At 46.1% G+C, this 23,384-nt stretch overlaps 1 protein-coding gene across 1 annotated transcript in view; it reads right to left on the bottom strand.

Moving 5' to 3' along the window:
* Positions 1–23,384, bottom strand: part of LOC115456748 (glutathione S-transferase P-like) — a 38,304-nt gene that overhangs the window by 8,977 nt on the left and 5,943 nt on the right. The window contains exons 2-4 of the mRNA XM_030186021.1: positions 3,587–3,622; positions 2,009–2,115; positions 80–167 (exon numbers count right to left, since the gene is read on the bottom strand). Of these exons, the coding sequence (XP_030041881.1) occupies positions 80–167; positions 2,009–2,115; positions 3,587–3,622 (231 nt within the window). The remainder of the gene's footprint in view (positions 1–79; positions 168–2,008; positions 2,116–3,586; positions 3,623–23,384) is intronic.

The raw sequence follows: 23,384 nt of genomic DNA, 5'->3' as shown, positions 1-23,384 counted from the left end.
TCATATCTTCCTTTTGGCAGTCACTTTTGAAAGGGGATCCCAGGCCACAAGTGTGTGTCAGGCACAGAGATTCACTTACTGTGTGCTCGGCCCAGGTAGCGCAGGATCGCATTTGACTGGAAAAGAATAAAGTCGCCATCTTTCAATGCTGGCAGCTGCCCAAATGCCTGTGTGAGACCAGAAAGAGAGTTACATTCAGGGCAGGATTAAGGCATAGGCAAACTAAGCCCTTAACTAAGGCCCTAATGTTTATGAGGGGCCATCTCAACTGTGTAATTCGATGACTCCCAAGGCAGATTTCACCCTGATACTCAGTAGCTGGCAGAAAAAGGGTGGGAATGGAAAAAGGATACCAGAGTCACTAATGCCCACAGAGGTCTGTCTGTCTATTTTCCCCCCAGGCCCCACCCCCTGTGTACTGCCATCGTCCAGTCTACGAGAAGTGCTCACAGCATCCTCCTCTGAGTCAGAACTAAGTAAAGCCCTGCTTGTGGGAATTTTAAAATACACTGTAGGGTTGCGCATTCCTTTGAAACAACATTTTCCACATTGTTTTATGTCATCGTCAAATGAAAACAAAAGGAGAAAACCGCAAAATTTAGTATTTCTTCGTGTATCATTGAGTGCGCACTCTTCCAACACTATGTACACTATTTGAAAATAGTGTACAGTATTCCTGAAGAGGGCGCACTATACACAAAGAGGCTGCACCCTTTCAGAGAGTGCACATTTGTTCTCAATAGCGTGTACATGCTCGTGCTACTCATGCTTGTGCAATGGTTTGTGTCTGTGTACACTATTGGGAAAGAGAGTGCAGTCCTTCTGAAAGAGAGCATCCTTTTTGGAAATAGTGCGCCCTCTTCAGGAACAGTGCACACTTTTCAGGAATAGTGTACAGTCTGCAAAAATGCACACACTCTTCCCAAAGAGTGTGAACATAAGAGTAGCCATACTGGGTCAGACTGATGATTCATCAAGCCCAGTATCCTGTTTCCAACAGTGGCCAATCCAGGTCACAAGTACCTGGCAGAAACCCAACTAGTAGTAAGATTCCATGCTACCAATCCCGGGTCAAACAGTGGCTTCCCTATGTCTGTCTCAACAGCAGACTATGGACTTTTCCTCCAGGAACTTGTCCAAACCTTTTTAAAACCCTGATATGCTAACTGCTATTACCACATCCTCCGGCAATCAGCATGCACTCTTAACATCGCTTCAGTAATGAAAAAATGCCAACCTTCTCTCTCTCCCCCCCCCCCCAAAAAAAAAATAAACATTTCTGTAAATGGCATGGGAAAAGATACAACCCAGTAATTTTCAGGCTGTATACCCCTAGTACACTGTAGATCCCAAATAATGTAGAATTGCTTATTAAGCAGTCAAGGGTTGCTTCCCCCCCCCCCTTTTTATTGTACATTATAGTATATTATAGAATAATATAATGTGAATTCACTTACAAAATGGTCAAATATCTTAGACCTCAACTTCTGCATGGGGTCTACAGTCAGTGTATATCTATATTACAACTACAATGGGTGCTTGTTTGCCTAGGGCCCATCAAAGGGTTAATCCTGCTCTGATTCTGTTTCTTGATCAATACCTATCACCCAGACTTAATAAAGAGATGTCCAGAACTTTCTGTCTATCTCACCTGGAAGGATACAGTTAGGCAAAAGAAAACAAGCATAATAAGTAGGCAGGAAAAGTACATTCTAGAGGGCTTTTAAATATTTAAAGATGCAAGCTTTTGAAACATGAAAGTCTCCTCCTTGGGCAGGAGAAGGTCCTGGAAGGTGAGAGCTTTTTCACTACCATTAGGGGGTTGCATACCTTTCGGCCTCTCTCAGTGGGGCTAACAAAATGTGAAGGCTCCGGTTTAAGAGAGCTGAGGCAGAATGAGAGGTATAGGCAGAGCTACAGGGTAGATATAACCAAAACACATACACAAGGCAGCAGCAAACCCAGAGATGTATACAGAATAGAGGCATGCCCTGCCCCTGATACCTACACAAGTCTTCTTCAAATCTCCCTGATACCAGGTTTCAGGGCTCACAACTTCGTCCTCCCAGCTTAGGCCCTGGTCTTCCAAAAGCATGCGCAATGGCTGAGCACGTCCTGTAATATGACATCACGAGAGATGGAGAAAAGTGAAATTCAGACAGGGCAGCTCAAGGCTTCTCCTTTCTCATGCTCAGAAATTGTAGACTTCTAGTACCTTCTATGGGGGAGAGTACAGCTGAACGGTTGCAGACACCCCACACCTCTCTTCACTGTTATAGCTCCCCTTGGGGAGGACAGTGATTAACTGCTACAGACATCACCCCCCCCCTTCATTTGTATAGCATCATCTGCAGGGAGGATAGGGCTGAGCAGCTGCAGACTTACTCCTACTGGCTGCTATTGCACCTCCTGGAGGGCAGGTTAGAGCTGAGCGGCTCCTCTTCCTTCAGCATCCCTGGGCCAGGCCCTTACCTTGTGTGAAAGGTACAGAACTATTTCTGTGTTATCGGTGTAGTGTACATTACAGTGGCATAATCAGAGTATCAGTTTTATGGGCCTGAGCCCAGAGTGGGTGGGCATATAATTTTCTCTCTGCCCTGTCCTCTCTCTGCTGTGCCTCCTCCGTGCTCCCCAGCACACCTCCCATATTCAAAATGTAAATACCTGAACTGACAGGGATCCCCAAGCCCTGCTTCTTCACCAGTGGCCAGTACTCTTTCCAGCTTGGCAGCAAGTGGCAGTGTCCCCAAGCTGCTGCTGCCCCCCCCCCCCCCCCCCCCACATTCTCATGCATGCTTCAAAACTGAGCGTGTGCAGGGGGCTGGCAGTGGCGGTGGCTCAAAAACACTGCTGCCACTTCCAAACTTGGAAATGGTTCTGGCCATTGGTGGAAGAATTCCTCAGCTGGAGGGGCTTGAGGATCTCTATCAGCCATAGCATGGGTGTGCCAATTTTGGGTGGGTCTGAGCTCAAACTGGGTGGGCTTCTGCCCACCTGGGCCCACTCACTGGTACATTTCTTTGACACATCACTTATTTGTTTTGTCATTTCATTGATTATTAAATATACAAAATTAGAACTTGGAACATCTGTGCACAGACTGTAGCAGTCGGTCAGCACCTGAGTGGTGGGTACTGTGATTGGCTGGGTGATGGCACTGGTGACATCTGATTGGTTAGATCCCATGCCCCATAATAACAGATTCTCTTCCCCCGTATCTTCACCACTCTTAAAACTCTACCCGCAGATAAATTATTAGACCTTTATGTTCCCTTGATACTGTTTTAGCGCCCTCTCAACTCCCCACTGTTATATTCCATTGTTCTGTTCCCACATGATATCCTGACTTTACTCTATCTTCCCACAACTCTTCACAATGTAACCCATAAGCGTATTGCAACAAATTGTATTTTCATCATTCACAATGTATTGTAAGCCACACTGAGCCCGCAAATAGGTGGGAAAATGTGGGATACAAATGCAAATAAATAAATAAACAGATTAGCAGGAGAGGTAACTGGCAGCATCTGATTGTCTCTGTTCTGTAATTAGCAGTGTCTTGGCAGTTACAGAGGAGAAAACTTACCTCGAAGATGGAAATACTGCAGTGTATATGTGACCACTAGTGAGAGAGTAGAAAAAAAGGGATTACAGTGAGAGTAGGGAAACATTTTTTAACTGAATGAGGTACAGTGGGAAACAGTGATGTTCATTGGATCAGGTATTCAGCAGCAGCCTCTAAACATGTTGCTCTGCCCCCCATTTGCATGGAGGCAGGACATTTTTCCTTGTTTAATTTCTGCATTAAAGAAGATTTTGGTTCAAGAGTTCTGAGTCTTCTCATAGTGATGCTCTATTTTCTGGTTTAAATGACTCTCAAGCTTAGTACAAGTAATACTTTGCAAGGACAGAACACGTGCAAGTCCCCTTTCTGACAGCAAGGGCGTTTCTCCCAACTATATAGATAGCTGAACTATTCAACTACTAACACTGTCGCTGTAGCAGTTTAATTTAGGCCTGAAAAAAAATCTGTCCTGCTTAGCTATAAGGAAAACAGCTGAATATTGCCACACTATGCATAGGGGCCAGTGGCGAGCACTATCCATGCAGATTCAGTGTTGCCAACTGTCAGTCTGGATAGTGATGCTGAATTTATGTGCTTATTAAAATGTCACAGGGAGCATTAAAAAAATGCTTGCTGAATATTGGCTCCACTGCATTTAACAGAACATGCATGATTTACAGCTTGTTTTCATGAGGCATGGCTGACTTGATTGCCATTTGATTAGCAGCTCCCCCTCCCCCCCAATATAACCTTTGATTTCCCTTCTCATAGTCACTATGTATAGACACAAATGGATACACTCTCACTCCACCTAGTGGATAAAACTCATACTGCACTTAACTTATTTAGGCCATTTTTACTACAATGAAGGGCAGCTGCTGGAGTCATCTCTCTTGTGCAAAGCAAGTCTGCCCATGTCTAAGCTAACACTTGTGTAAACCTCACTACTGTGATACTACCTTAAAAATAAGATGAGGCCCCCAGAGTGGTCATTTCCGCATGAGGGTTGAGGGTTAGGGTAAGATTGAAACCAGGACTGGCCAAAAGTCTCCTTCCTGGAACTGGGTAGCTTGGCAGCTACTACAACTACTATTATTTATCATTTCTGCAGAGCTACTAGACATATGCAGTGCTGTACACAATTATATCCAGGTACATTGTCCCCAGTGGGCTCACAATCTAAGTTTTGTACTTGGGGCAGTGGAGGGTTAAGTGACTTGCCCAGGGTCACAAGGAGCTGCAGTTATGCATGAATCTGGCCCTCTTAATGCATGCACATGCACTAATATCCAGATAGTAGAAACCCAACATGTCAACATCTACAGTACAAGAAAACTCTTTTTTTTCAGAATTTTCAACTGTTTATTTCCAGGATAAATATAGGCCGATTTTTATAAAGGGTTCCAGGGGTGATCCAGGAAATTACAGACCGGTAAGCCTGACGTCGGTGTCAGGCAAAATAGGGAAACTATTATAAAGAGTAAAATTATGGAACACATAGACAAACATGGTTTAATGGGATAGAGTCAGCATGGGTTCAGCCAAGGGAAGTCTTACCTCACCAATTTGCTTCATTTCTTTGAAGGAATGAATAAACATGCAGATAAAGGTGAGTCAGTTGATGTAGTGTATCTAGATTTTCAGAAAGCTTTTGATAAAATTTCCTCATGAGAGACTCCTAAGAAAATTAAAGAATCATGGGATAGGAGGCGCGGTTCTGGTGTAAATTAGGAATTGGTTATTGGACAGAAAACAGAGCATAGGGTTGAATGATCATTTCTCAATGGAGGAGGATGAACAGTCCACAGGGATCTGTACTGGGACCGGTGCTATTTACTATATTTATAAATGATATGGAAATCAGAATGATGAGTGAGGTGATTAAATTTGCAGATGACACAAAAATATTCAAATGGCAGATGAAATTTAATGTGGACAAATGCAAGGCGATGCACATTGGAAAGAATAATCCGAATCATAGTTACCTGATGCTAGGGTCTATCTTGGGGATCCGCACTCAAGAAAAAGATCTAGGTGTCGTTGTAGATAATATACTAAAATCTTCTGCTCAGTGTGCGGCGGTGGCCAAAAAAGCAAATAGAATGCTAGGAATTATTAGGAAAGGGATGATGAATAAGACCAAAAATACTATAATGCCTCTGTATCGCTCCATGGTACCGTGTTTCCCCGAAAATAAGACACTGTCTTATATTAATTTTTGCCCCCCAAAATGCGCTAGGTCTTATTTTCAGGGACTGTCTTATTTTTCGGGGAAACATTGGGGTTGGATCGGGGTTGGCCTGCCCGCCCTCTGTCGCTCCCAGAAGTAACCGTAAACGCCTCCTTTCACCTTCGCAGCAAGCAGCAGCAGGGCAGGCCACTCCTTCCTTCCGTGTCTCGCCCTCGCCTGACGTAACGTCTGCAAGGGTGGGGCATGGAAGGAAGGAGAGGTCTGCCCTGCTGCTGCTTGCTGTGAAGGTGAAAGGAGGCGTTTAAGGTTAGTTCCGGGAGCGACGGAGGGTGGGTGGAAGGGGGGCCCAGCGACCTCGGGTGGGGGGGGGGTGGCCCGGGGGCGGCCTTGTCCGGCTCTCGGCGGCCCTGCTTTCAAACAAAAATTTGCTAGGTCTTACTTTCGGGGGAGGCCTTATATCTACCAATTAAGGAAAACCTCTACTAGGTCTTATTTTCGGGGGATGTTTTACTTTCGGGGAAACAGGGTATGACCGCACCTTGAGTATTGCTTTCAGTTCTACATAGTAACATAGTAGTTGACGGCAGAAAAAGACCTGCACGGTCCATCCAGTCTGCCCAACAAGATAAACTCATATGTGCTACTTTTTGTGTATACCTTACCTTGATTTGTACCTGTCCTTTTCAGGGCACAGACTGTATAAGTCTGCCCAGCACTATCCCCGCCTCCCAACCACTAGCCCCGCCTCCCACCACCGGTTCTGGCACAGACCGTATAAGTCTGCCCAGCACTATCCCCGCCTCCCAACCTACTACTACTACTACTAACTAGCATTTCTAAAGCGCTACTAGGGTTACGCAGCGCTGTACAATTTAAACATAGAAGGACAGTCCCTGCTCAAAGAGCTTACAATCTAAAAGACAAGAGAACAATCTAAAGACAAGTGAACAATCTAGAGGACGAGTGAACAGTTAATCTGATAGGGTGGATAGACTGGGCCATTTCATATTTCTAGAGCGGTTAGGCGCCGAAGGCAGCATTGAAAAGGTGAGTTTTAAGCAGAGATTTGAAGATGGGTAGGGAGGGGGCATGGCGTATGGGTAAAGGAAGATTGTTCCAGGCATAGGGTGAGGCAAGGCAGAATGAGCGGAGCCTGGAGTTGGCAGTAGTGGAGAAGGGTACTGAGAGAAGGGCTTTGTCCTGTGAGCGGAGGTTGCGGGCGGGAACATAGGGGGAGATGAGGGTGGAGAGGTAGTGAGGAGCCGCAGACTGAGTGCATTTGTAGGTAAGGAGGAGGAGCTTGAATTGTATGCGATATCTGATCGGAAGCCAATGAAGTGATTTGAGGAGAGGGGTGATATGAGTATATCAGTTTTGGCGGAATATAAGACGTGCAGCAGCATTCTGAACGGATTGAAGGGGGGATAGGTGGCCGAGTGGGAGGCCGGTGAGGAGTAAGTTGCAGTAATCAAGGCGAGAGGTAATGAGAGCGTGGACGAGAGTTCTGGTGGTATGCTCAGAGAGGAAAGGGCGAATTTTGCTGATGTTGAAGAGGAAGAAGCGACAGGTCTTGGCAGTCTGTTGGATATGCGCAGAGAAGGAGAGGGAGGAGTCGAAGATGACTCCGAGGTTGCGGGCAGATGGGACGGGGAGGATAAGGGTGTTATCAACAGAGATAGAGAGTGGAGGAAGAGGAGAGGTGGGTTTAGGAGGAAAGACGAGGAGCTCGGTCTTGGACATGTTCAGCTTCAGGTGGCGGTTGGACATCCATGCCGCAATGTCGGATAAACAGGCCGATACCTTGGCCTGGGTCTCCGCGGTGATGTCAGGTGTGGAGAGGTATAGCTGGGTGTCATCAGCATAAAGATGATACTGAAAACCATGAGACGAGATCAGCGAGCCCAGGGAAGAGGTGTAAATTGAGAAGAGAAGGGGTCCAAGGACAGATCCCTGGGGAACTCCAACGGATAGTGGGATGGGAGTGGAGGAAGATCCATGGGAGTGTACCCTGAAGGTGCAGTGGGAGAGATAAGAGGAGAACCAGGAGAGGACAGGGCCTTGGAACCCAAAAGAGGACAGCGTGGCAAGAAGTAAATCATGATTGACAGTGTCAAACGCGGCGGAAAGATCGAGGAGGATGAGGATGGAGTAGTGACCTCTGGATTTGGCCAGGAGCAGGTCATTGCAAACTTTAGAGAGTGCCGTTTCAGACGAGTGCAGGGGGCGAAAACCGGATTGAAGTGGATCGAGGATGGCACCAGTCCCGCCTCTCACCACTGGCTCTGGCACAGACCGTATAAGTCTGCCCTGCACCATCCCCGCCTCCCGCCACCGGCTCTGCCACCCAATCTCAGCTAAGCTCCTTAGGATCCATTCCTTCTGAACAGGATTCCTTTATGTTTATCTGGTTGTCATATCTCAAAAAAGATATAGTGGAATTAGAAAAGGTTCAAAGAAAAGTGACCAAAATGATAAAGGGAATGGAACTCCTCTCGTAAGGGGAAAGGCTAAAGAGGTTAGGGCTCTTCAGCTTTGAAAAGAGACAGATGAGGGGAGATATGATTGAGGTCTACAAAATCCTGAGTGGTGTAGAAGTGAATTGATTTTTTACTCATTCAAAAAGTACAAAGACTAGGGAACACTCAAGGAAACTACATGGAAATACTTTCAAAACAAATAGGAGGAAATATTTTTTCACTCAACGAACTCTAGAACTCTTTGCTGGAGGAAGTGGTAACAGTGGTTAGCATATCTGGGTTTAAAAAAGGTTTGGACAAGTTCCTGGAGGAAAAGTCCAAAGTCTGCTATTGAGACAGACATGGGGAAGCAACTGCTTGCCTTGGGAATTGTAGCATGGAATGTTGCCATGTTTTGGGTTTCTTTCTGGTACTTGTGACCTGGCTTGGCCACTGTTTGGAAACAGAATACTAGGCTAGATGAACCATTGGTCTGACCCAGTATGGCTACTCTTATGTTCTTACATATGGGCTAGGTTCTGAAAAAAAATCTCTATTCTATAAGTCATGCTTAAAGTTAGGCATGGTTTATAGAATAGCATTTATGTCCGGGAATCATTCCTAACTTTAGGCGTGGCCATGTGCACCAACTGAAACGTGGTGCAAATGTACACACCTACATTAGGTGCTTATCCCCATTATTCTACAACAATGCACATTCATTTTAGAAACGCCTCCTTTCCGCCCATGCCCCTCCCATTTCTGCACCCCCTTTTCAAATAACGCATAAAATTTAGACGTGGATCCCATGTCTAAATTTACGCACGTAAACGTCAATTAAATTTAACTAGTGCCAATAATTGCATGTTAAAAAGCCAATTATTGGCTCTAATTAGCTTGTTATTTAATCATATTGTATGTGCAAATTGGGCACGTGTCAAAATTTGCACACACTAGTTTTGGTGACTTTTGCAGAATTAGGGGGACAGTGCATAGTTGAAGTCAGAAGCTTGCTGCCCCAGTTCAAGGGCCATCGAACAAATAGTGATTCTTGCTGGGAATGAAGGTGAAGTTCTGAAGAAGAAGTGTTTAAGGTGGAGATATTCAGTAGAGGAAATGAAGTAGTTGAGAAGTAAGACTGAGTTTGTGTGTTTGGGTGAAAAGAAGGTTCATCTTTAAGAAGACAGGGAGAGAGAGAGAGCCTGAGAATAGGTCACAGTGAAGTTCACTCAAGGTCACTGTTGGCAGCCCTTGATTGGAGGGAGAGGATTGCATGCAAGGGGCTGACCTATCAGAGCGTAGATTAAAATGCGATCAGGACAAATAGATTCCGATAAATACTGGTCCCATGTAGCACCTCTTTTATGGTCAGGTAAGTGTAATCCTACCTCAGTGTTTGCTAACTGGAATCAGTCTATATCCTTATTATTCTAAATGTCTTATGAGAAGATTTTCATCTTCCTGGTACTCACAACCCTTATGTCTTTTAAAGCAGGTTTGTTGCCAAGCCGAGTGTCCTTGGAGGAAAACAAAGGATCCCCAGAAAAGACGGGATTGGATATAAAATGGAGGTACAAGAGGCTAATAAATTGTATTATTCTGAGCTGGTAGGATATCCCAACTCAGACCAGAATTTTTTTTTCTCTAGTTAGAAATACTTTTTCCTAGGCTAATATCTAATTCTCAGCCATTAGCTGAAGAGCTGGCCAACTTTTTTTTTTAAAGATAAAGCTGAAACAATTCAAAGAGAACTGTTCTCCGTGAAGACTTTTTCATGGAGAGGGTGGTGGATGCCTGGAATGCCCTCCCGGTGGAGGTGATAAAGGCAAAAACAGTGATGGAATTTTAAAATGTGTGGGATAGACACAAAGGATCTCTAAATAGAAAGAGGATAGTATCAAAACAAAACTTAACACATCATCAGTTATAAGTTCATTTACGATAGGCAGGAGTGGTGCTTAAATGGCAGCTCTAGCAATGAGGAAGTGAAGCCAGACTTCTATGCAGGGCCGCAGAGAGAGTAAGCCGGGCCTGGGGCAGAACAGCCAATATGCCCCCCCCCCCGGGCAGGACCGCCACTGCTGCCGCCTCCCCCCCCCCCCCCCAGGACACTGTGTAGCCAGACTTCAAAAGTTGGGGGAGCTGCAGCACATTTTGCCCCACCTCCCTGCCCCCTGCCATAACTCCACATACCTTGGCTGGCGGGGGTCCCCAAGGCCCTCCAGCATAAGCCCTTTCTCCAGTGCTGTTCTCCGCCGCATTGCCTGCCCTGTGGGTGCTTCCCCTTACGTCTCGCAAGCTCAAGTTCATCAAAACCGAGCATGCGCAACCAGGGGCGTATCTGACCTTCAGTAGTAGGGGGGGCCAGAGCAGAGGTGAGGGGGCACATTTTAGCTCCCCCTGGCACTGCCACCACCCCCTGGCACCGCCATCATCATCACCCACACACCCCCCCCACTGCCGCCGCCGCCATCATCATCGCCCACACCCCCCCCGCCGCCGCCGCCCCTTTCGACCCCCTCGCCTGCCTGCCAGCTCACTCACCGTCACCTACCTGTGCTGGCGGGGGACCCCATCCCCTGCCAGCCAAAGTCTTCTTCCTTCCTTTCAGGTTTCTGAGTCTGATGTCCTGCATGTTGTATGTCAGACTCAGAAACCTGAAAGGAAGGAAGAAGACTTCGGCTGGGGGGGGGATGGGGTCCCCCGCCAGCAAAGGTAGGCGGCGGTGACGGCGAGTGAGCGGGCAGGCGAGCGGCGGGGGGGGGGGGGTCGAGAGGGTCTGGCGGAGGATGGGGTCCCCCGCCAGCATAGGTAGGCGACGGTGACGGCGAGTGAGCAGGCAGGCGAGCAGCGGGGGGGTCGAGAGGGTCGTCGGTAGGGGGGTCCAGGGCCAAATCTACGGAGGCCCAGGCCCCCGTGGCCCCATAGCAGCAACGCCCCTGTGCGCAACATGAGGGGAAGCTTGGCAGGCAACGCTGCGGAGAACAGCACTGGAGGAAGGCTTGTGCTGGCGGAGCTTGGGAACCTCCGCCAGCCAAACCAGAGGCCCCAGAGCCGAACCCAATTTGGAATCCTGTGTCTGCTCCTCCCCAGCCTCTAAGGGGGGCCCGGCATTGGAGTCTGTCTCTCTCTTGCTTCTGTCGGGACCTGGGTGAGAGACAGACTCTGATGCCGGGCCCCCCTTGGAGGCCAGGCCCAGGGGAATTTTGTGTCCCCCCCCCCTCTTGGTGGCCCTGCTTCTATGGTCAGTGTCCCATGTATGGCAAAGACAGATCAGGATGGGCTGGAGTGGGTTTTGATGGCAACTCCGGTAGCTGGGAAGTAGGCCAGTGCAGGGCAGACTTTTTTTTACAGTCTGAGCTCTGAAAATGGCAAGGACGGATCAGGAACACCTATGCATATTTTATACCACATTTATTTATTATTATTATTATTTTTTTAACCTTTAAATAATTATTGAGTTGAAAATTATGACATGGATGACAATACAATATTTTTGTAGGTTATATCACATATCATATGGGTGCGAATCTTGTATATCTCTTTGGGGGGAGGTGAAGACATGATATAGTGGAACTTAGTGAGTAAAATGCTGTGATAATGAATGTGACTGTTGGGCAACTTGATGGACCATGCAGGTCTTTATCTGCAGTCATTTACTATGTAACTTAGTAAATTTGATGCGGTGAATGATCTGCAGTATTATGTGCTGTTTGCATGGGGTCAAATTTCTCACCTGTTTCTGGGCACTCAGCTAAAATGTCTTTTACATATTATGGATCAGATCCTTGTCTCACTAATTTGTTACTTGAAATTCCTGGTGATGTTATAGAAAGGGAAAAGGGATGGGATATGATAGACTACCTTTCTGTGGTTGCAATCAAAGCAGTTTAGATTATGAGGCTAATTTTTGAAACAGAAAAAGTCCAGAAAATGGCATAAAGCAGAAAATGGACTTTTTTGTTTTGTTTTTTTGCCAAAACGTCCAAATCGATATTTTCAAAACTCATTTTAAAGATGTTTTTCTTTACTGTTCGTCTGCAGTGCATTCAAATCACAAAGGGGCATGTCAGGACGTATTGGGGGAGGCGGGATTTGGGCACTTCCGTTTTTCTGCCATAATGGAACAAAGCAAAAATGTTCAGGGCTAAAAGTTAGATGTTTTGGTCTAGACCTGTTTCAAATATGACTAAGTCACAAAAAGGTGCCCTAAATGACAAAGAGGGGCATAATCGAACGTCGCCGGCGATCTATTTTGGCGGCGGCGCAACAGCTGCCAGGAACCGTATTATCGAAAAAGATGGCCAGCCATCTTTTTTTTCGATTATACGGTTTAGCCCGGCCAAATGCCAGAGTTCGTTGGGTTTGAGATGGCCGGTTTTGTTTTTCAGCAATAATGGAAGAAATGCCGGCCATCTCAAACCCGGCAAAATCCATGGCATTTGGTCATGGGAGGAGCCAGCATTTGTAGTGCACTGGTCCCCCTGACATGCCAGGACACCAACCGGGAACCCTAGGGGGCACTTCTAAAACTTTTTACAAAATACAAAAAAAGCTCCCAGGTGCATAGCTCCCTTACCTTGGGTGCTGAGCCCCCCAAATCCCCCCCAACCCACTTCCCACAACTCTACACCATTACCATAGCCCTTATGGGTGAAGGGGGGCACAACATTTACCACCACAAGTGTAACAGGTGGGGGGGGGGGGGGGGATGGACGTGGGTCTGCCTGCCTGAAGTGCACTGCACCCATTAAAGATGCTCCAGGGACTTGCATACTGCTGTCAGCGAGCTGGGTATGACATTTGAGGCTGGCAAAAAAGGTTTTTACTTTTAATTTTTTAGTGTGGGAGGGGGTTAGTGACCACTGGGGGACTACGGGGAGGTAATCCCCCATTCTCTCCAGTGGTCATCTGGTCAGTTGGGGCACCTTTTTGAGGCTTGGTTGTGAAACTAAAAGGACCAAGTAAACCCGACAAAATACTGATGAACGCTGCTTTTTTTTCCATTATCCGCAAAAGCCAGCCATCTGGTAGCCATGCCCATGCCCACCCATGTCCCGCCTTCGCTACGCCGCCAACACACCCCCTTGAACTTTCGCCAGCGAGGCGATGGGAAAGTGGCGATGCTGTCAAAAACGCCGCTTTCGATTATACCGATTTCGCTGCTTTTGAGAGATCGCTGGCCATCTCCCGATTTATGTCGGGAAATGGCCGGCGATCACTTTCGAAAATAAACCTGATAATGACCCACTGGAAGGGATTAAAGCATGACTCTCTCTTACTCCCCCAGTGGTCACTGACCCCTCTCCCCTCCCCCCAAAAGATGGGAAGGAATCAGTACATAGCCTCTATGACAGCTCCAGATGTTATGCCCAGTCCTATTAGAGCAGCAAGCAGATCCCTGGAGTAGCCTAGTGCTTGGTGCAAGTGCACTGTAGAGAAGGAGACCCAGGCCCATATCTCACTCTAACTGGTACACTTGTGGTAGAAAGTGGGAGCCCTCCAAAATCTACCAAAAACCTACTGTACCCTCATAAAAGTGACACCTGCAGACATAGGGGCTATTTTAGTAGTGTATAGTGTAGTAGTGTAGGTTTTAGAGTGCTCTCCATACAATATAAGGGGGTAATAGTGAGACATGATAAAATGACCGTTGATTAACGGACTGCAGAAGCCGTTGGCTCCAGTTACCAACACGGAGTAAACCCATTTTTGGGCTGTGGTTTGGCCTGATTTTGTTTGTGCCGGCTTCCTTGAGTACCGCGGTGATCAGACTCTCTTCTTGTTAACTTTGTTCCGGTCCAAGATCTCCGGGAGAGTGGCTGTCCATCATTGCTTCATCGCTGGCGTGTCTGTGAGCTAGTTGGGGGTCCGATTGCATTGACAGTGTGGTTGTAGGTGCCGGGGAGCGGGGTCCGGTTTGGCACAATGCAGGGAGCCTGTTTGACTGTTGATCCGCACTCCTCTGGCGCCCATATGCCCCGATTTTTCACCAGCCTTTCCACGGGTCACTGGTGTCTCCCGCGCTGTGGGTCCTCTTTCAGTGTGCTCCGCCAGCGACGATTTTCGTTCTTCTCAGCCTCCGGGTTGTCATCTACGCTGCTTGTTCCTGGCATCTGTCACTACAAGTCAACACCTTCTCGGCTTTGCTGCTGGACTGGGGTGGTCGTCCTCGGCGATGTTGGTGGTTGTCTTCTGCGGCTGCTTTGTGCTTGGAGAGTGCTACACGTCGAAGGGGCCCTGCTTCCTCTTGGATCACCGATTCCAGTCGTTGGCTACTGCCTGCATCCCTGTCCTGTTCGCAGGATATGATTACCTGCCTTAATGTGTCTCAGCGAGTCAAGATCTGATTCTGGACTTTTTACTCTTTACTTTCTCTTCTTTTTGCTTTCTATTCCCTGCCTGCTTATTTGTTTAAATATTGTATTTATATTCCCTTCCCTTCTTCCCTCTGTACTGTCATTGTAAATGTTTTCATTAGTTCATTGTAAGCCGCTCTGGGGCTGCTTTACGTGGCAAAAAGCGGGGTAAAAATGATCTAAATAAATAAATATGTACCTGGACTTTTTATGTGAAGTCCAATATGGCGCCCTATAGGGTGCCCCACTGCTCTGCTGAGTATCTGTGTGACCAGTCTATTAATAATGCTGGCCCTATCCCCCCCCCCCCCCCCCCCCATACATCCCAATGGCTTGTTTTTGTGCGTTTTTTCCTTTGACTTTTTTTTTTTTTTTTTTTCAAAAATGGTCCAAAAAGATAGATGCACTTTGGCTGATATTTAGCACTATTTAACCAGCCAGGAACAGTGCCTGGCCGGTTAAATAGCATTTAGCCAGTGTAGCTGGGTCACCTAGCCAGGCTCAAACCTGCTTAGCTGCCTCTTCCTCCACACGATTGTTGCCTTCACTCCACAGCAATCTGGCTCCTCTGAGCCTTGGCTCCAGGCCCTGTGAACTCCCAGGACTTCCTCCTCCCTCCGTTTCTTTCACAGAGGCACATTCAAAGCCCAATGTTTATAAGTAAGAGCTTTTATTTTCTTGCTTCAAATCAACAAAACACCCTTCACTCCAGGTTGTTTAGGCTAGCAGCCCAGAGCACAATTCAGGTTCAACACAGTCAAACTCAGGTTCAAAAACAGTCCATATAACTTCACTTCACTTTAGCTCAGATTACTTCACTTAGGGAACAGTACATTATCAGAGGGAAAAACCAAATAGCTTGGTAGGTTGCAACCCAGACCTTTTTAGTATGAAACAGTTTACACAGTCTTTCTTGCACCTTCTTACAGCATGGTTACACAGCTTTATTCCCACCTGGTTCAGGCTGGGGTTTCAATTGTGCCCAGCTCTCTTTCTCTCCCACAGGCTGCACCTGTTTCCTCTTTAGTAGAGATTTCCCCCAGTGCCTCAGCCTCTCTCCTCCGGTCTTTCACCAGTCTCTCCAAGGTATAGCTAGCCACCCTCTTACAGCAGCTTTTTGGGTTTGAGCCAGGGTTCCAATCTCCATCTGTTCCTCCCGTAGTCCTTCAGTAATCTCCATTTTATCCTCCTCTTCAACTTCCCCCGCCCCCAATCTCTCCAGCTGGCCCTCATCACCTTCCTCAGAGACCATTTCCCAATCTTCTATCTCCTCCCCTAACTCTTGCCGGGTGGGGAAGAGAAGGATTCTGGGACTGGTAGTTCCTCCCCTTCTTCCTTAACCCAGCCAACCTCTCTGCCTCCGGTAGCCCAGCTTTCTGAATGTGGGTTTTGTGCACATGAAATCTGCCCCATTGGGATTCCCCGGCTCCCTGTACCCCCTTTCTTCGTGCCTTCCCAGATCCCCTTTCACCTGCACTCTCACACCAGCTATCCACTAATGTTCAATAGGAGATAGCTAGTTATTGTCACTGACTATTTACAGTTAGCGCAATATAGCTAGCTATCTGTGAATATTCAAGTGCTGGCTGGCTAAGTTTAGGAGCCAAATCGGATTGCCTAAATAGCAGTCCTATCTTTGGCCGCTATAAACTTAACTGGCCAGCACTGAATATTCACTTAGGGGCCATTTTACTAAGCCGCGTAGGCCCCTAGGCGTGCCCAACACGTGTCAATTTGGAGTTACCACCCGGCCCGTGCGGTAATTTCATTTTTGACGCGCGTCTGCTATGCAAAAATCGAGCGATAACTCCAACTTGACGTGCATAGGCGATTACTGCACGGTTAACATAAGAGACCTTACTGCTAAGTCAATGGCTGGCGGTAAGGTCTCAGACCCATGTTCAATTGTGAAGCGCTGCGTACGACTGGTAGCACTATAGAAATGATTTATAGTAGTAGTAGTAGACCCAAAATGGACGTGCACTAATTTTTATTTTGCCACATGTCCATTTTCTGCAAAATCTTTAAAAAGGCCTTTTTTTACAGGTGCGCTGAAAAATGGATCTGTGCATTTCCACAACATGCGTCTACACTACCACAGCCCGTTTTTCAACACACCTTAGTAAAAGGACCCTTTAGCTGGCAAAACCTCCTCTCCCCCGAATTTTCAATGCCGGTCACCAGAAATGGCCCGACGTTGAATATCTGGGGTCAGTGCTGATCATGGCACTTATGAGGGCTGCCTCCCGCAGTCTGAAAACCTGGTTCGCTGAGCACTCTCCACTCTCATCTCTCCCTACATTCCTCCCCGGAAACTCCGTTCACTGGGTAAATCTCTCTTATCTGCACCCTTCTCCTCCACTGTCAACTCCAGACTCCGTTCCTTTTATCTTGCTGCACCATATGCCTGGAATAGACTTCCTGAGCCAGTACGTCAAGCTCCATCTCTGGCCATCTTCAAATCTAAGCTAAACGCCCACCTTTTTGATGCTGCTTTTAACTCCTAACCCTTATTCACTTGTTCAGAACCCTTATCATCCTCACTTTAATATTCCCTTATCTCTTGTTTGTCCTGTTTGTCTGTCCTAATTAGATTGTAAGCTCTGTTGAGCAGGGACTGTCTCTTCATGTTCAAGTGTACAGCACTGCGTACGTCTAGTAGCGCTATAGAAATGATAAGTAGTAGTAGTAGTAGTAGTAGAAACATCTAGCAAACGGTCATTTTTGAAACAAGAGGACAGACGTTTTTCTGGTTCAAAAATTGCTATGTTTGCCGCTTGATTTTTGGACATTTTCAGCAAAAAATGCAAAATCAGATTTAGATATCATATCAAAAATGCTCCTCTATATTATATACAGTACTTATTTTGTACCTGGGGCAACAGAGGGTTAAGTGGCTTGCCCAGAGTCACAAGTTGCTGCAGTGGGAATCAAACTTGGTTCCCCTGGTTTTCAGGCCACTGTACTAACCATTAGGCTACTCCTTTATTGTTCTTGTGGTAAACAAGTTTCTGGCTTTAGGAGACTTCCCTTTGACCTTGAGAACTATTATATTGACACCAATATCAGAGTAGGAGGGACTGGACTTGACTCTTCCAACCAACTTTCAACTTGCTGCTAGCATTCCATCCCATGCTAAAATGCTTGAAACACTAATGGCATCTCACTTTTCATATTTTCTTGCTAGTCACGATTATATACATTTCACCCCAGTTTGGGTTTTGGCCATTATTCAGCACTGAACTGTTACTTATAATGGGGCCCTTTTGCAAAGGCTAGCGGTAAAGTCTCACATGGTAACCAGGTGATAATGATCTACGCACATCAAATGCCATTTGCCGCACGTCCAAAACGCATGTCCGAAAATAAAAATTGTTTTTCAGAAGCGCATATCGGATGCACGCCAAAAATGAAACTACCGCAAGAGCCACTCGGTAACCACATGGTAACTCCATTTTGGCGCACGTTGGGAGTGCGTTGACGCTTACGTGGCTTAGTAAAAGTGCCCCAATGTGAGCCACAAAAATTAGGAGAATACTGGGTCAGGGTGATCAAATGATCTTACTACAATTTGACATTTCATCTGTCTTTGACACAATCATTCATTATATTAGAGAAATTGAGGAACCTAGGTATCTCTGGTCTGATATTAAAATGGTTTGAAAACTTTCTGAGGAACAGGACATACTGTTTCAAAAAAGGGGATTCATTCATACTCTGGAACTCGTTCCAGAGGGGGCTACACCTAACCCAAAACTATCTCTAGTTCAGGAAGTAAAAGAAAGCATAACTCTTCTGTAATACCTGTGGTGACTGATAATCCATTCATTCCGCCTCTGAATTAGGTTGCTGTGCACCTTATAACTAAGACCAGTTCCACCTACCTTTTACAACTGTACATATAATTTGCCTTTAATTTTGCCACCCATTTATTTCTCCCAATGAGTTGTTCTAGCCTTCTTGTCTGTCTATATGACTATACTACACAGGATCCCACCACCACCCTCTGGCTGCCTATTAAGATGTTTCTTACATAGTAACATAGTAGATGACGACAGAGAAAGACCTGTAGGTCCATCCAGTCTGCCCAACAAGATAAACTCATATGTGCTACTTTATGTGTATACCTGACCTTGATTTGTATCTGCCATTTTCAGGGCACAGACGGTAGAAGTCTGCTCAGCACTAGCCCCGCCTCCCAACCACTAGCCCCGCCTCCCCCCACCTGCTCTGCCACCCAATCTCCACTAAGCTTCTGAGGAACCATTCCTTCTGAACAGGATTCCTTTATGTTTATCCCATGCATTTTTTAATTCGATTACCGTTTTCATCTCCACCACCTCCCGCGGGAGGGCATTCCAAGTATCCACCACTCTTCTCCATGAAAAAATACTTCCTGACATTTTTCTTCAGTCTGCCCCCCTTTAATCTCATTTCATGTCCTCTAGTTCTACCGCCTTCCCATCTACGGAAAAGGTTCTTTAGTCTAGAGGGCAGTTCTATAAAGGGGCATCTATTGGGAAAGCAGATGCCTATTTTCCTTTATAGCAAACTATATGCACACGTGTTTAAGCAAAAGCACTTACGTCAGCCATACAGATGATGTAAATGCTCGTGCCTAGATTCAGGAGATGGGCGCATAACTTGTAGGATTCTACAGGTTGCATGCATAAGTGTGCACCCCTCCCAATCTCTTCCCATATGAATGCCCACCTGCAAAGTACACAGTATCAGAGATGTGCGTATATACAGAATAACATACTACAGCAGGCCATGTTTATCCACTCCTACCCTGGCTGAGATAATATTTAACTATCTCTTTGACCTCATGTGTACCTTTCTTTAAATTAGTCACCTTATTTTCTAATTCCTTTTACTCTCTTACCTATCTATACGTTAACCATCTCTCTGACCTCATGTTCAACTTTCTTCAGATTAGTCACTTTATTTTCCTAACTCCTCTTACTCTTACCTATCTATATGTTCCATCTTTGCTTATACCCTACACTGCCAATTAAAATGTTCTATTATGTATTGTGTTGACATTGTAAGTAGTGTACTATGCCATACTTTGTATTGTTATTTTAATACTTTTACTGCTGTAATTGTCTATTGCTCATGTTTGATTTATTCTTACTGTACACCACCTTGTGTGAATTCATTCAAAAAGGCGGTAAATAAATCCTTAAAAATAAACAAATAATAAATAAAAAAATAGTTGGTCAGCAGTTATGAGTTCTTTGGGGACATATTTTGCAATTCCTTTTGTCAGTTGTTTTCATATACTGATGACATTTTTATTTTAATTTCTGTTCAATTGAATTTTGTCAAAACTATTGAGAAAATTAATGACTGGTCTATACTTCATTATTTGAAGTTGAATAAGCAAAAGACAAAGGGTCTGATATTCAGACCGTGGGACTTAGCTCAGCTATCTCCCACAGTTGGCGCCAGGGCCGCCGAGAGACTGAGCCGGGCCCGGGGCAAGGCCGCCCCCCCTGAGGTCACCACCACCGCACCACCCTCCACCCGCCCCCCTCCGTCCGCCACCGGACAGGGCCCCCTGCATTGAAATCACAGCACCTCTCACCTCCGTGTGAAAGCGCTGCAGGCAGCAGCAGCAGATTGCTTCCCTTCTGGCCTCCTTCCCTCCCTGTGTCCCGCCCTCGCAGAAGTTACGTCAGACAAGGGTGGGACACAGTTAAGTTTAAACTGGTGAAAGATAGGCCTGAAATTCATGCAGCCAAATATGGCTGCCAAACTCATGATGAAAATTGATGAATAGCAGGTTATATTGCACAATGTAACCAGCTAGCCGCTAGCCACAAATTGTCAGAGGGTCATGGCCAGCCATGTCCAGCTGAAAATTTGCGGATAGCCGGTTTTGGGACATTTAACCGCCCAGGTGCCAATCCTGGCCAGTGAAATGCTCTTGCAACTTGTCAGTCCCCTTCCCTCTGGAGCAATGTTCCCTGTAGAAAGACGATCCCGGGGGTAACACTGGATTTGACCTTAACGATGGACCCACAAATAAACAGGATATTTCACTATCAGGCTTATTTTCGAAAGAGAAGGGCGCCTATCTTTCGACACAAATCGGGAGATGGGCGTCCTTCTCTCAGGGTCGCCGAAATCGGCATAATTAAAAGCCGATTTTGGGCGTCCCCAACTGCTTTCCATCATGGGGACGACCAAAGTTCCTGGGGGCGTCAGAGGCGTAGCAAAGGCGGGACTGGGGCATGCCTAACAGATGGGCATCCTCGAGCGATAATGGAAAAAAGAATGGCGTCCCTGATGAGCACTTGGATGACTTTACTTGGTCCATTTTTTCTTGGTCGTTTCTGAGATGGGCGTCCTCGGTTTCCATTATTGCCGAAAACCGGGGATGACCATCTCTAAGTTCAACCATCTCTAAGGTCGACCTAAATGCTGAGATTTGGGCATCCCCGACCGTATTATTGAAACAAAAGATGGACGCCCATATTGTTTTGATAATACGGGTTTCTCCGCCCCTTCGCGGGGATGCCCTGGGAGGACGTCCTCGGGAAAACTTGGGCACCCCTTTTGATTATGCTTCTCCATGTGTTTTTCAAATTTTGGGGCCCTTTTACTAAGTGGCAGCAAACACTAATGCATGCATACCGCTCGCTAAGAGGCACTATTGCGGGACACACCCAGGCATCCCACTGTTGTTCTGGGATCAGCACGCACTAGTGATGCGCTAAAAAAGTAGGTTTTATTTCTTAGCATGGGGGGGCATGTTTGGAGACGGAGAGCAGGCGTGCCCTGCACTAATCGGTTAGTGTGGGTAAATCACTGTGCGCTGCCTGATTAGCACAGATTTAGCGCAAGAGCCCTTACAGCCTAGTAAATAGGTGGCATTAAGGACTCATGTGCTAATGGCCATGCTCTAATTGGGTAATTAGCACGTGGCCATTGATGGGGAGATAGAAACTGTGGTCATTTTACAGCTACACTAAAAGTGGCCTCAGCACGCAGGAAAGCCCCACGCTATTAATATCACAGGCCACTTTTTAGCACACCTTAGTAAATGGACCCCTTAGCTGCAGTATGTTAGGTCTAGTTTTGATAAGTATTAAATACGGTCTGTTAGTTCAGTCATTGATTCTACTATCCTTAACTTGATTACTGTAATTCTTTCTATTTAGGATAGTCCTTCAGCTCTTATAAAATACGGTGGCCAAATTCATATTTAATATTGGCAAATATGATAGGACCTCCCCACTGCTGTCGAAGCTCCATTGGCTGCCTGTTCTGATTTGATTATATTTTTTTAATGGCTTGTATTGCATTTAAAACTACTACTACTACTACTACTACTACTACTACTACTATTACTTATCATTTCTATAGCGCTACTAGACGTACGCAGCGCTGTACACTTGAACATGAAGAGACAGTCCCTGCGTCACATGGCTCTGCCCTTGAATACTTCTCTCATCTATTAACTTTCCTGGCTTCGGGAGGAGTGTCTAGAAGAGCTGTCTCGCTGTAAAATCTGTCTGTACCACACCTTTCTCACGGTACAGAGAGATTTTACATTCAATATTTTGTTTTCAGGCAGTCAAATTTTGGAATCACTTGCCTGTTTGGATTAAACTTCAGGCTTCCTCTTATCTTTTTTAATGGTTGTTGAAAACTTATTTATTTGAAAAATTCTTCGGGTTGATATTCAAAGCGATTTAACCAACCAGAAACAGCTCCTGGCTGGCTCACATCACCTATTCGGGGCTAACATCTAATTTTCAGCGGCACTTAACTGGTTAGTGCCACTGAAAATTAAGGGGTCCTTTTACAAAGGCATGGTAGTAGTTTTAGTGCATGCTAATGATTAGCATGCACTAATGTAACTACCCTTCTCAGCTGGACTTTAGTGGTGTGCTCCCAGATACCTGTTGTTGTAGTCGTGGCGAATATCCAGGAAACACACCGTTACAGCAGAGAGGGTAGAACAAATAGACTAACCTCGTCCTTTACTCTCAAAGAATAAAGGAGGAAAAGAAGCTAAAATTTAGGATTTGTTCCTGATATGGAAGAACCAAACTTTCAGATTTGCAAATTATCTTTTTCTTTATTGAATACTAGTAAAAAAGGCCCATTTCTGGAACGAATGAAACGGGCGCTAGCAAGGTTTTCCTGGGAGTGTATATGTTTGAGAGAGCCAGATTGAATGTGCGGGTGTGTGACAGTGTGTGTGTGAGAATGCCCCTCACCCCGTTCCCTCCCCTCCTTTTCCTCCTCCTTCCCACACTTTGGGTTCCTTAAGGCTTTCAAAAGTCTATGTACCCCCGTGGCCCTAACGCCCAGTATCCGGATACCCCACCGCTTTCCTCCTCACCCCTCCCCCAAGATGTAATACTTTCACGTCCTTCATTTTTTTTTAAAGTGTCCTATCTACCCTGTGTACAAATGCCCGGCATTCAGATTGTGTTCCTCTCGTAAATTTTCATTTCTTTCATTCATTCAGAACTTGCCCCCCCCCCCCCCCCCCCCTCCTGAACACTTTTGGTTCCTTCAGTGTTTTAAAACTCTCCTATGTACCCTGTGTGCTAATGGCCAGCATTGAGATTGTTTTCCTGTCCCAAATTTGCATGTCTTTCAGTCATTCACAACTCCCCCCCCTTCTCCAGTTTAACACTTTTGTTTCCTTCAGTCTTTTAAAACTCTCCTATCTACCCTGTGTCCTAATGGCCAGCATTCAGATTGTTTTCCTTTCCCAAATGTTCATGTCTTTCAGTCGTTCAGAACTCCCCCCTCCCCCCATTTAACACTTTCGGTTCCTTCAGTCTTTT

The sequence above is a fragment of the Microcaecilia unicolor genome, chromosome 1 (assembly GCF_901765095.1).
Source record: "Microcaecilia unicolor chromosome 1, aMicUni1.1, whole genome shotgun sequence".
NCBI lineage: Eukaryota > Metazoa > Chordata > Amphibia > Gymnophiona > Siphonopidae > Microcaecilia > Microcaecilia unicolor.
The sequence above is the reverse complement of the archived record's forward strand: the minus strand, read 5'-3'. Positions and strand labels throughout refer to the sequence as shown.